Source organism: Pseudorca crassidens, chromosome 18 (assembly GCF_039906515.1).
Source record: "Pseudorca crassidens isolate mPseCra1 chromosome 18, mPseCra1.hap1, whole genome shotgun sequence".
NCBI lineage: Eukaryota > Metazoa > Chordata > Mammalia > Artiodactyla > Delphinidae > Pseudorca > Pseudorca crassidens.
Genome location: NC_090313.1, coordinates 79,809,371 through 79,822,446, shown reverse-complemented (window position 1 = coordinate 79,822,446; position 13,076 = coordinate 79,809,371). Strand labels below are relative to the sequence as shown.

The window sequence follows — 13,076 nt, the reverse complement described above, 5'->3', positions numbered from 1 at the left end:
AAGTAATTTTTAAAATCCTTCCAATCCACCCAACTGAACAGTAATAAATGTTAAGCAAAAGACCACAATAATGGAAGCAAACAAGTAAAAACAGGATGGGGTGGAAGGGAGCCGGGAGCCTTAAGGACCCCTCAGAGTACGGAAAAATTACACACACTTGAATAGAAATTAACAACACAAAAGACCGAAAAAGAGAAAAGTTTCTTCAAACTATGTATTACATGCTTTTTTGCCTTCGGTTCACACTCAATCAGAAAAAACCTGACTCTCCTGGAGAGAACACTTTATAAACTGCTTCCATTTCTCCCCAATGCCTGGGGGTCCGGTCCTCCAGTGTGCAGCTCAGCCAATACACAAAACATGCCCTGAGAGCTCTTAAGTTGAAAGATGTAAGAGCCCCTCGAGCACTGTTCCAGTTGTGAGACGCTTGTCCTTCATACCACCAACCCCACCTCCCCTCCCCTCTACCCAACCCAAATCACTCCCTTTACTTTTGCTCTCCTTCTTTCTCCTCATACTTTCTTCTCAGACATATTTCTGTGGAGACACATGTAAGGGTACATACGTACGCTCCCAAATTCTACTAAACACTGGGCCTCCCTCACATTCTCTGCTGGCTCTTCTTGCTCTGAGTCTCCACTATGATGACAGCTGTCTAAGAACTTGCATTTCTCCCCCTGGTTTCTCTCACCACCCACTTGACTTCAAGCACACAGTATGCAGGGACCAATTCCACTTTCTTCATTATTTATGCACAGGCTGAGACAAAAATTGCTCAATAACCGTCTACTGAATGAATAAGCAATCTGGGATTCTTGTCCACACACATTAGCTGGTACTGAAAACTCAAATTTATGCCATTACTCCCTATTTTCCTCCTGGATTTTTCCTCAGACCAGCTCAAGACATGCAAGTGGCAACTGTGCTGAGATGCTGGGAACACTGATAAAAGATGAATAAAATGCACGCAGAACACAGACGACTGCCATACACTGAGAAAGCGACAGGAACGAGGAGGGGTGGCATCCAGCTCTGTGGGATTGGAAATGCTCTTCCTTAAGGGACCTTGGGAGACAGAGGAGACAACTCAGTGCTCATTGAGCAATAGACAGCAGGTCAGTGGGGTTGGAAACACAGAGAGCACATCCAGTAAAGCCCTGTGGCCTATGAGACCAGCTGGGATTTAATTCAGACGGGAAGTATTGCATTTGAAACAGCAGAGGGACTTTTCAGAAGGAAGCACAAGATACTACGTGCAGAATAAGTCCAAGAGCGACAGTAAAAGCAGGACCAGATAAGAGGGTCTTGTAGTCACCTTCAGTGATAGATGACAGGGCCTTGAGAGGTCACTGTTTACCAGGTACAGAAGCTTTATACAGTTTTTAAAACCCCGACAAACCACTGTAGTAACTCAAAACCAAAATATTACAAAACCCAGCGGACATACGTTCCCTCTCCTTAGAGCAGCTACACCCACCCCCAGTCCTGAACACTTACCTTCCGTGTCTCAGCGAAGGGCATCACCACCAGCCCAGCACCCAAACCAGACGCTACAAGGCTACCCTGCATCTCCCTCTCCCACCAAATCACTACAGTCGCCCTCAGTATTTGCAGGGCACTGGTTCCAGGACCCCCTCAGATACCAAAACCCAAGGATGTCCAAGTCTCTTCTATAAAACGGCACAGGATCTGAATATAAACTGTGCGCACCCTCCTATGCATTAGGTGTCTTCGGATCACTTACGGTACCAAACGCAATGGAAATATTATATAAACAGCTGCCTGTGGCAAATTCAGGGCTGCTTTTCGGAACTTTCTGGAATTCCCCTCCTCCCCTCCAAATTTTCAATCGACTGCTAGTTGAACCCGTGGATACAGAACCCAGGGACACAAGGACGACTGTGGTCTGTTAAACATGCTCTACATGTGACATGGTTCTGTCTGGAATCTGAACAACCCTCACAGATACCAAAGATCCTTCCCAGCAGCGTGTGCAGCTGGGGGCGGGGGCTGGGGAGTGTACCGGTGGTCTGTGTGGTCTACCGGCTCTCTATTTACGACCCAGCCACTCCTGCGCTCAGAACTGTCGCGACTCCCACTCCCTCACCTTCTCGGTGAAGTCCAGACTCCACAGCTTGGAGCCACCTTCACTTCCCGGCTCTTACCTGCTCACTGACGCCCCAGCCTCGTCCTCACCACCCACAGCCCTCCCTCCCGCTCCCGCCTAAAAACCTACAATGGGCAAGTACTTACTCACCTTCAAGACTCGCTCAAAAGTGATCATCTTAGTGAAATCTTCCCAGCGTGAGTGGATATTCGCTTCTGGGTTTTCAGAGCATTTCCCAGTTGCTTCATTACTACCACCTGGTCTAAAGGTTTGATTACAGCTCTACATATATCCATAAACTCCAAATCCCAAGAGGGCAGGTGCCATGTTTTGTTCATTTTTGTATTCCAGTTAGTAAATACAGAGTCTGTCCTACAGCTGGTGTCATTCACTCATTCACTAAACAAGCATTTAATAAGGACTTGCTAGGAAATGAGGATAAATCACTAAATGATGGATAAGGCCCCTACTTTCTCAGAGCTGACATCCTGGATTAAATTAAGTAAATAAATGAAGAAGAAAATTTCACACACAGTTTTAGGAGAAATCCTGTATGACAATAAAGCTTCTTCAGGACTTGTAATATTAAGTATTTTATGAAGAGAGTACCATAGAAAAGAGAAGAAAAGCTACAAACTGCAGGGCGTAAAGTGCAGACAGTGTGCACAGCTACGTCTTGAGAACTGGGAGCTCTGCCCCGCCGGCCACGCCCATACAAAACACCAGCTAATCACCCCACAGGAAAGCAATCTCACCGACACCTCACGGTGAGCATATACTTAGCAAACCCTAAAGTTCAACCTCAAGTTATTCATTTTAAAAGATAAAAATAAACAGATTCAGGGGCTTCCCTGGTGGCGCAGTGGTTGAGAGTCCGCCTGCCGATGCAGGGGACGCGGGTTCGTGCCCCGGTCCGGGAGGATCCCACGTGCCGCGGAGCGGCTGGGCCCGTGAGCCATGGCCGCTGAGCCTGCGCTCCGCAACGGAAGAGGCCACGGCAGTGAGAGGCCCGCGTAACGCAAAAAAAAAAAAACAAAAAAAAAAAAACAGATTCGTAATTACAGACCATGTAACAAGATTAGGGGATTAAAATCATGTAAGGAAAAGAATAAAATCTGGCAGTTACTATCCTATCCTAGACCAGCATTTCCCAGAAGAAAAATAATGTAAACAAAAGAAAATTTGAATTTCTTAGAAGCTACATTGAAGGGGGAAAAAAGCAACAGATGAAATTAGCTTAATAGTATACTTTATTTAACCAAATATACCCAAAATATTATCATTTTAACAAGTAGCCATATGAAAAATCGAGATATTTTACATTCTTTTCTTCATACTAAGTCTTCGTAATTCTGTGTATATTTTACACATCTAATTCAAATGGTAAATTTTCTTCAATACTTATGTGTATTTAGATTTCATTAAAGATGCAAAAGTAAATTCACATACCCAAGTTGTTCCGAACATGCTTAACACTGTATTGATAACGGAATTTAAGGTAATTATAATACAATTAAAACCCAGCCCCAGCCTCACCCATCCCGTGGCGAAGGCCCAACAGCGACCTGTGGCCGCCACAGGAGTGGGGCTCCTGCAGTCAACTGACTGCACCACCCAGCCCACGACAACTCCGTCCCATCAACACGGACTACATCAAAGAGGATGCTGTCCCTTACCTCCTGAGATAGTCATTTTCCAGTCTCCTTATCTAAAACAGCCGTCATTTTCTCTACCCAGATGACCAGGTGATAAGTTACCTCAGTTATCTGTCACTTTGTTTCTCCAGGTCTAGAATGCAAGTGCCAGGGAGCTGAGGGCTGGTGTGCTTTGTGCACAGCTGCATCTGCAGTGCCCAGACCACAAGATACCACTGCCAACATGGCAACTGTTAAAACCAGTACTGTTTTACATGTTGCTAAATTATTTAATGTGTATTATATTTATATGACCTGTAGAAAAAGAATGACTAGGAACTGGTTGTGACAGGCACTCTTCTTCCGTATTGTTCAAGTAACTGCAAAATAATTCAAATTATCAGATCTGTATTTTTAACCCAGAGAATTCATCCAGTCATTGGTCTAAAAGATCATAATGTGAATACCTTAGCTTACCTTACCTCTAACACTAGAGGCACAAATACTAGGATATGGATTAAATGTACTATTCTTCAAACATAAGCACATTACACTGCAAGGCAGAAATTAAGAATGTGAATATGTATTTTCTATACTGTACTTCCCACCCCCCAAATCTGGAGCAAGAACTTCTGATCACCCTCTTACAAATATTTTACAAGATTTAATGGCTCCAGACAAAGGTCCATTAAGCATAATACACAGCTAAGAAGCAAAAAAAACCAAGGTCTTTTAAATTTTCCTAATAAATCATCATGCATAAGTCGAAGTAGCAGCAACAGATCATAACCCTTTTACGACTCCCTAGAAGAACAGTGGTGGGGTGCTGAATAGGGGAGGGTGGAGGCAGCAAGAAGGACAGGGAAATCACAATCTGAGTCAGAAAAATTCACTATGTATAGACTGGAAACAGAAATGCAAGACAGTTTCCTTCTTCAAAATTTATCATTTTTCTGCATTCATGTGCCCAAAGATAGTTAAGCACCGACTTCTGCAGAGATATAATTCACTGGAGTGTCCAAGTACTGCCACAGGACTTCAAATCATATTTTGGTTGAAGAAAACTAGTAATCAACAGTTAAACAAGAAAAACAAATGCATCTAGAAATCTATCCACATAAATTTGCTTTAGAGGATGGATGAAACAAAGCTTTACTCTCATTATCCTGCATGAATTCCTGCTGGAAAATAGGTTAATGAGTCACCTTGGGGTAGAAGCTGAGCCTCCTAAGTCCTGGACTCCCAAGGAGCAAGGAATCTGAATCCTTAATAAAAACGAGGGCAGGGTCTGTGGATGAGAGGACTTCCTTGATCACAGATAACACGCCTTCCCAGAGCCACACCCATTTCTGTCTCACAAAAACAGAAAAATGCTTGGTCAAAGTGGATTTCCTGGTGTTAGGGTTAGTCTGTGGGAAGCGGGACAGAGAGGCACCCAGGAGACAGCTGGGTTACAATAAGAAACAAGTCTCCACACTTGTTTTCTATGCACTGACACTCTTAGCTAACACACACCACAATGTTTTAGAAACTATCTTCCAAGATATTTAGAAGGCTGCAAACCAGGCGATTATTTCTTTGCACTACCACAGTCACAATTTTTTTTGAAGAAACTACTTACTGTCAATATATTAACTATGTGCTCTCATTATGGACCAATTTCGTTGTTTCAACGTACTATGTGATTTTGAATAGACTTTCAAACACATATATACGTTAGCATAAATCCTCGTAAAGTCTCACAAGGCAGGTTATAGCTCTTTACAGCTTAAAATTACTTAACAATTCCCATTTATTGAACTCCTCAGTGGGCATTACTTTCTAAAGTGAGTAACGAAAATCGAAGCTGCAAAGCAAAGGAAATTACATTTAATAAATATACTCATGGTCTTAGAAAATATATTTATCAAATCTTTATCCTCAATCTAGAAAAGCAAAAGACGAGCTCACACAAAGGCCATCATTTTAATCCATCAAAATAGTGTCATATTTACCAGGATGGTAAGCCAAGATCAGGAGTTTTCTAGCACCTTCATCTGGCACACGCATGTTCCAACACACTAACACAAAAACAAATTATTACACCGTTTCATTCTCATACTGGTAAGGAGAGTTGAAAATCAGTTAAGTGAAGAACTTTACAAAATTTTCAAAATGTATTTATATTTCTCTGTATTCCCTCTTCACTTGAATTAACTAGATTTGTGAACACAACAATAAAATCCCAGTTCAAAACGAGCATTATATAATAAACACACATTATGTCTAAGACCCAGCACTCAATAGCCATGACACAGCCTGGTCAAGAATAATGGACTTTTTGCAGTTCTTGCCAGTTGGCAGTAGCTGGGAGAGTTGAGAGTGTTTTGGTTTGTCTCAACAATTGGCCAGGGGTCCTACAGAATACACAACGTACCAGGACAATCATGTATGTCACCACTAACGAAAATCAACCAACCAAAAATGTTACCGTGCCTCTTTAGAGTAACACTTTAAAAGCAGAGGTTCTCAAAGTGAGGTCCCCAGACCCAACGTATCGGTATCACCTGGGAAGTTGTTAGAAATGCCCATTATTTAGCCCCACCTGAGACGGGCTGAATCAGAAACTCTTGAGGTGCAGCCCAGAAATTTGTGTTTTAATGAGCCCTCCAGGTGATTCTAATGCACACTTATGTGGGAGAACCATCAATTTAGAGGGACATCCACGGCTCCTGTATTTTAATTTAAAGCAGGGATTTTTTTCCCCACTGTTGTATCTCGGCCATGGAAAGGGTCCAGAATGCACTAGGCCCTCTCAGTACAAAATCAGTACAACAAATAAATGAGTACAGTGAGATTCTCAATGACATGGCTCCCCATAAATTCTTTATGACTGAGAAAGTACCATTTTGTAGACAATTACTCCAACTATTACGCTCAGTTTGCTAAACTGTTGGCTCCATAGTTATTCTGTTTAAGATATTCTAACCACATCCATGAAGATGTAAATGTTCTAACCAACTCAAAGAGTGAACATTAGAGAATAAACAGCCACTGAGCAAGTTACTACTGCCCCCAACAGTAAAAAGATCAGAAATTATTAAAAGAGAATCACAATGTCAAGTTGTTTGCTTTTCTTAATATATAAAAACCCAATGCCACACTTGTATCACATTTGATATGAATTTACATTATATAATAATTTAAATATACCCTGAGGAGAAATTAACTAAAATTATTCTGGCAAAATGTACAATAAAATAAGATGGTTTCTCTATTTTCATGTATTACATAATATGCATAATTTGCAGAAAATAAATTTTTTAAACAAACACACAAAAATAAAAATGTATGTAACTTGGGCCAAACATGGCAAAGATAAACATATGCAAAATCTCATTCACAGAAGTCTGGTTGGCTGACATTTTGCATAAAAGAAGTCAGAACTCCAGGAAGAAAGTGTCTTAGAGATCCAGTCACAAAAATATGACATGAAACTTTACGGATTTCGGCGGCTACTCATTTAAGTTTTTTATACTACCTCATATATATAAATTTTCTACCTTAAACTGAGATGTATAACACATAATAAAAATGAATTTGATTTTGAAATGACAATTTCAGAGTTGGAAACAAATTCCAGGTATAAACATCAATTCCAAAACCTTCAATACCACCACCACACTTACATGGACCATCATTTAAGACATACAAGATCCACTTACATTATTACTGAAGGAATCAATGAAGAGCTCTTGTATTTAATGAGTAACTGAAAACTATACTTTTTAAAAAATAAGGAATATTGAAAAGAAAAAATCATGTATTCAAACTAAATACACATCTTAATTCTACCTAATCCTAATAATTCGAGTCTTAATTTTTAGACAGAAGTACCTTGCATAAAATTTGGGTGATTATACTCTATGAAACAGAATTGACATTTTACTTACAAGCAGAATACCATTTCTTTTGAAATTTATTACTTTAACTCAGAATGACAAATTTATACAGTAATTCTAACTGAAGATTTTTAAATAAACATAGTCAATAAAATAGAGTATCTGTTGCAGAGGGAGGAGTTGGTAACTATAACAAGTGATTTGAGCCAAATACAATATACTTGAAAAAGAATTTTTTTAAATGTGTATTATGAACTCTGGCTATATTACTCTAAGAAATGCAGTATCCTTCATCAAAAAAATAAAAGCTTCTCTTACTGAAATAACATTTAAAAAAAAGTACACACTGCTAATTCCACCAGGTAAATAAAAATATAATCTAATAAGAAGTTTCAACCAAAAGGAATACTTAAAGATATTTATAATCTAAACATGGTTTTATACAAAAAGATAAAAAGTCAAATAATATTCCCAAGGGAACATAGCACTCTGGACCTTTAAATATTCAGTCATGTAAGATTCAAACTTCAACCAGTAATAATGTTATTCAGTAATCAAGGAAACAAAAGAAACTTTCAAAACATTTTTCCTACATTCAGAAGATAGTGCTATTGATTAAAAAAAGAACTAATACAATATATAATGCATAAATCCTGATTTTAAAGATCAGCAAACTATTTAAAAAAGTTATGATCAGGAGGTTTCCCTGGTGGCGCAGCGGTTGAGAGTCCGCCTGCCAATGCAGGGGACACGGGTTTGTGCCCCGGTCCAGGAAGATCCCACATGCCACGGAGCGGCTAGGCCCGTGAGCCATGGCCGTTGAGCCTGCGAGTCCGGAGCCTGTGCTCCGCAACGGGAGAGGCCACAGAAGTGAGAGGCCCGCGTACCGCAAAAAAAAAAAAAAAAAAAAAAGTTACGATCAGATACTATTAAAAATAGTGAAATTCTTCACCGTTTTCCCAGAGTGACATTCCATAAGTTACTTAACCACGTCCAACGGGGAAACTGCACATACTTCATTTTACACAGCTGGGAAACCATACTTTACTCACATTACAACTGCTTCCCATTTTTAAAAATTTAGTAGTGAAGGGCGCTGGAAAGGAAATAACACTTTTGGAAAATATGGAACTACTGTCAATTCATTTAATCCTGATTTATTTATGATGAGATAACCCACGCTGGGCTACACCACTTAAGAGATGGCCTGGCTGCTTACTTGAAGTAGCACTCCTGCCCCAACTCCACGAGCCCCTGTCTAGGAGTATCTAACCAACTAGGAAGTAAAGACAGGAAAACATTTACAACTGTGGAATCTACGAGTCAGGTATGTGGGTGTTCACTCCCTTATTCTTGAAAACAAGTCTGACTTTAAAATCACTGCTACCCTCTCAAATTTCAGGAATATATTTTAACATGTTATTAGATATTGTAATAGAACTCTTATCAAAAAAAAAAACCCACCACATTTAAATATCACACTACCCCCCAGGAAATTTCCTCTGTTTTTCCAAGTAAAGTGTCCCTTTCATTTCTGACTAGTGCCATTTGACACCAATATCAAATTTTTTAAAGGTTAAACATACATTTGATCACATTCTTTCACAAAACATTTCCCTTCAATCACATATTTATGTTCTTTCTCTCATCCAGAATCTAAGTTGTAATTATAAACCCAACCCCAAATTATTAATAAGTGACTATTAACCATTCATCGTGACATTTAGCAATTACTATATAGAGTTTACATATAACACCAAGTTTCTGAAATATTCAACAAGTACGTTTCTGAATAAAATGTGATGGTATGATTTCAATTAGTATTTGGGAAACAAGATCCAATTCAGTTACTGTCATTGCTGATAATCTCTATTTCTATTAAACGGCAATTCCAAGTAAAACAGATATTTTTCTCCATTATTGATATTGTAGGATTAAAAACAAATATTTAATCTCTTCCAATGAACTCTCAGCACTGATTTTAAGCAGAAAAATCCAAAACCTCAATGAAGAATAACAAATTAAGCTTTATGAAATACAAGTGAACCAATAGTTCTTTAAAAACTGGATCTGTCAAGAAGAAAATGAATACATTTATTCTCAAAATAAACAAAAATGGGGAAATTAACAAAATACATTGCTAAAATAAAACAACTGGAAAATGGGTATTCCTTTATTTGTGCATGTTAATAATAGCATATGAAACCTAAATCCTGCAGACTTTAAATTCAGTGTTTCAAATCATTACACAAAAAGAAACATAATATTGTGATGTTATAATACTAAAACTGTTTCATATTATTTTATGGAAAGAATTATGGGAGCATATATGACAAATTCACAGTTATTTAGAAAAGCTAGTACTATTCTTTATTTTTATATTTACTGGTTTTAAGCAAATGACATTCAAATGTCTTCCTTGGTATATACTCTTTCACAAGAAAAAACAATGACTGAGCGAGCCACAGAGTTGTTTAACTGGACAAAAACACTAAAAACTGAATAACTAGCAATTCACAGATGCTCCACTTGACTGTCACTCAGAAGCTGACTGTTCCCAGGGTAAACTTGGTAAGAACTGGAACAAGGGCTTTCTCGATGCAGGGACAAAGCTGTGCAGAGCTCTGTTCTTGGAGCCAGAGTGAGCCGGACACTAGAAAGTTCAGGAGATTAGGGCATCTCTTTGTGCAATGCTTTCAAATGTTCTTGAATGAATCGTATAGAATTTCACAGCCTTGGCCAAAGATAGCTTGGAATTAACATCAAGGATAAAGTTTCTCCCAATCTTACTTCAGCTTTGAAGCAAAATACAATGCTAAACATTACCTAAGAATTATATGAATAAAAATAACAGATGATGGGAAAGGTATATATTTAGGTGCAAGAGACATCACTTAAAAATCATAACTGATGTTAAAACTCCCCGCACTGCAATTAATGTCACAAATCAGAACAAATCCCACTCCCTGCCAACTCACACTCACGGAAACGTGATGAGAAGAGTCTCTGATTATTACTTTACAATCTCCATTACTATGTTTTCAAAGATTTGCCAAAAACAAAAGAATACTGCAAATTTTAGAAAACAATTCCATCCATACTGTTGTGTCTAAAAAATAGAACATAAAATAGTACATAAAAAAAGTATGATACAAAAGCATGCATCTCAATCATGCTTTACACTCAACTGCTTTTACGCAAGAATTTAAATAAGTAACCAAACTTCTTTCTTTCCAAAGTATGCCTTCCAGCAAAAACAGAAACCATGCAAAGATGAGGTAATATTTACATACTGTTCACTTTAAAAAAGCACATTATTCTTCAGAAAAATGCTAAAAGCATGATATACTAACACACTGAAATGTTATGTGAGAAATAACTATGCTATGACCAATGCCTGATGCCTCAGATTTGTGGTTTACATTAAATACATGATTCCTCAAATGTAATTCTAAATTAAACATGTCTAACATACAGAATTTTAAACATAACGAGGACTCTGTTTTGGAATAAAAATCCCAATATGATAAGATGTTTCTCCATACTATTGGAAATCAATCTTCAAAACACATATTTGACAGTAGAGAGATCTGATTCCAATAACACTAGCCATACTCAAGTTAATTCTGTTTTTTAAAATCACCACTTGAACTGTATTCCTGGGAGACAAGCACACCTAGCCTGTCAGACAAGTTTTGCTGGAGAGACTCCTGAGCGACAGAAGAACATTCACAACCCTGCAGAGTCAGGCCACCTTGAACACTTCTAGAAACCAACATGCTCAAGAAATGCCCAATTTCTTCTAAGTCACACAGCAAATCCTCACCTAACATCCAACCTAACAGTATTGTTTGATTTTAAAGAAAATTTAAAGGGTAAGATCTAGATATTGACACCAAATAAATAGCACATAAGATTAAAAATAAGACATTATTTTATAAGCAAAAGAGATTTGCCTTCAAACAGGTTTTTTTTTTCCAAGATTCAAAAGATTTATTTGGAAAAATCAGCACAGGACAAAGATATCCTTAATATTCCTCCTCAGAATATTTGAATATTCAGAATCTATATGAAATGTAGACAGCAACTCTGAGTTCACAGGACATCAACGGTGCATACAGATGTAATCCCCATACCCGCCCTCCCCAATGTACTACTCTGTCTGCCCCTTAGTGACATCAGTTTTCACTAAGCTTCTACCTTCAGGGCAACTTGCACAAACTAAAAAACAGAAAATCATTTGCATTTTTAAATGGCTGGGATTAGTTAAAGCAACCAAAGTATTACTGTTACAGCAAAGTTTAGTAAAACTATAAGAGAATACCACTAATAACATTTTAAAATTATCCAAGATGATTTCTTTATTGAGATTAACTACATAGAATTCACAGTACTATGGCATACTTATATTTAGCTAAAGTCACAAACACATTTGAACATTCACAATGATGAGTATCATCATTACCATTCTAATCTACAAAGCTTATGAATAAAGAAAAATACAAAAACCTCAAGTTTTACAAAAAAAAAATTTTAACGTCTACATACAATAACAATAAAACCACTTCTAGGTAACAGGTAAAAGTGTATTGTTTTCCTCTAAGTAGTCAGGAATGAAAGAATGTTTAATACCTACGACGCTTATTAGGGCCTTCAAAGTTGCCCCCTTGGCTTCCTCTACCAAAACCACCAGGACCACCACTACCAGGACCTACACCACTCATCGGTGCTTGGGGGGTCTCAGAGCCTGTTCTACTACCCATAGGTGAGCCCATCTGAGACGGTGGTCCTTGTGGAAATCTATCATTGTGCTATATAATACCACATAATACATGTGAAGTCCATTTGGAACACACCAAATGTAAGTGACAAGAAAAATTGGCAAAATCCCAAGTGGTGGTGTCATGAAGTTCAGCAGAAAGTCCAGCAGAATCAGGATCACACATAGAAGGAAGAAAGGAGCAATTTAATTAGTTACTATGTTTAAAAAATAAAAGAAGCATCTGAATGAAGAGTTACATTTTGCTAATGCTATGCCCCAATTTCATGAAAAAAGAACTGATTTTATGAAGTGAATGCCATCTTAAACCTAATTAGTTATTATTATACTGTTCTGATCTCTCTTTTTTTAATTATTATTTTTTTGGCAGCACCGCACAGCTTGCGGGATCTTAGTTCCCCAACCAGGGATTGAACCCAGGCCCTCAGCAGTGAAAGCGCCGAGTTCTAACCACTGGACCGCCAGGGAATTCCCTCTCTCTTTTTCATTAAAGTTTATACTGCATGTAACAGCGCTGTGTAATAAAAATACTGTTTTTTTAAAATCAGAGAGACAAAACTAGGGAGCAGCATCACATTGTTTGAAAAAGTAAACATAAAAATTTCAATAGCAGTGCTTTTAACATAGAAAGCATGAGTATAAACACACAGTTATAATTTCAGTATGAAAACTTA

General features: G+C 38.1%; 1 protein-coding gene across 1 annotated transcript in view; it reads right to left on the bottom strand.

The window, feature by feature from the left end:
* Window positions 1-11,957: 11,957 nt before the first annotated feature.
* Window positions 11,958-13,076, bottom strand: part of PSPC1 (paraspeckle component 1) — a 58,089-nt gene continuing 56,970 nt past the window's right edge. Inside the window, exon 9 of the mRNA XM_067713862.1 lies at window positions 11,958-12,433. Within this exon, the coding sequence (XP_067569963.1) occupies window positions 12,248-12,433 (186 nt within the window). The 3' untranslated portion in view covers window positions 11,958-12,247. The remainder of the gene's footprint in view (window positions 12,434-13,076) is intronic.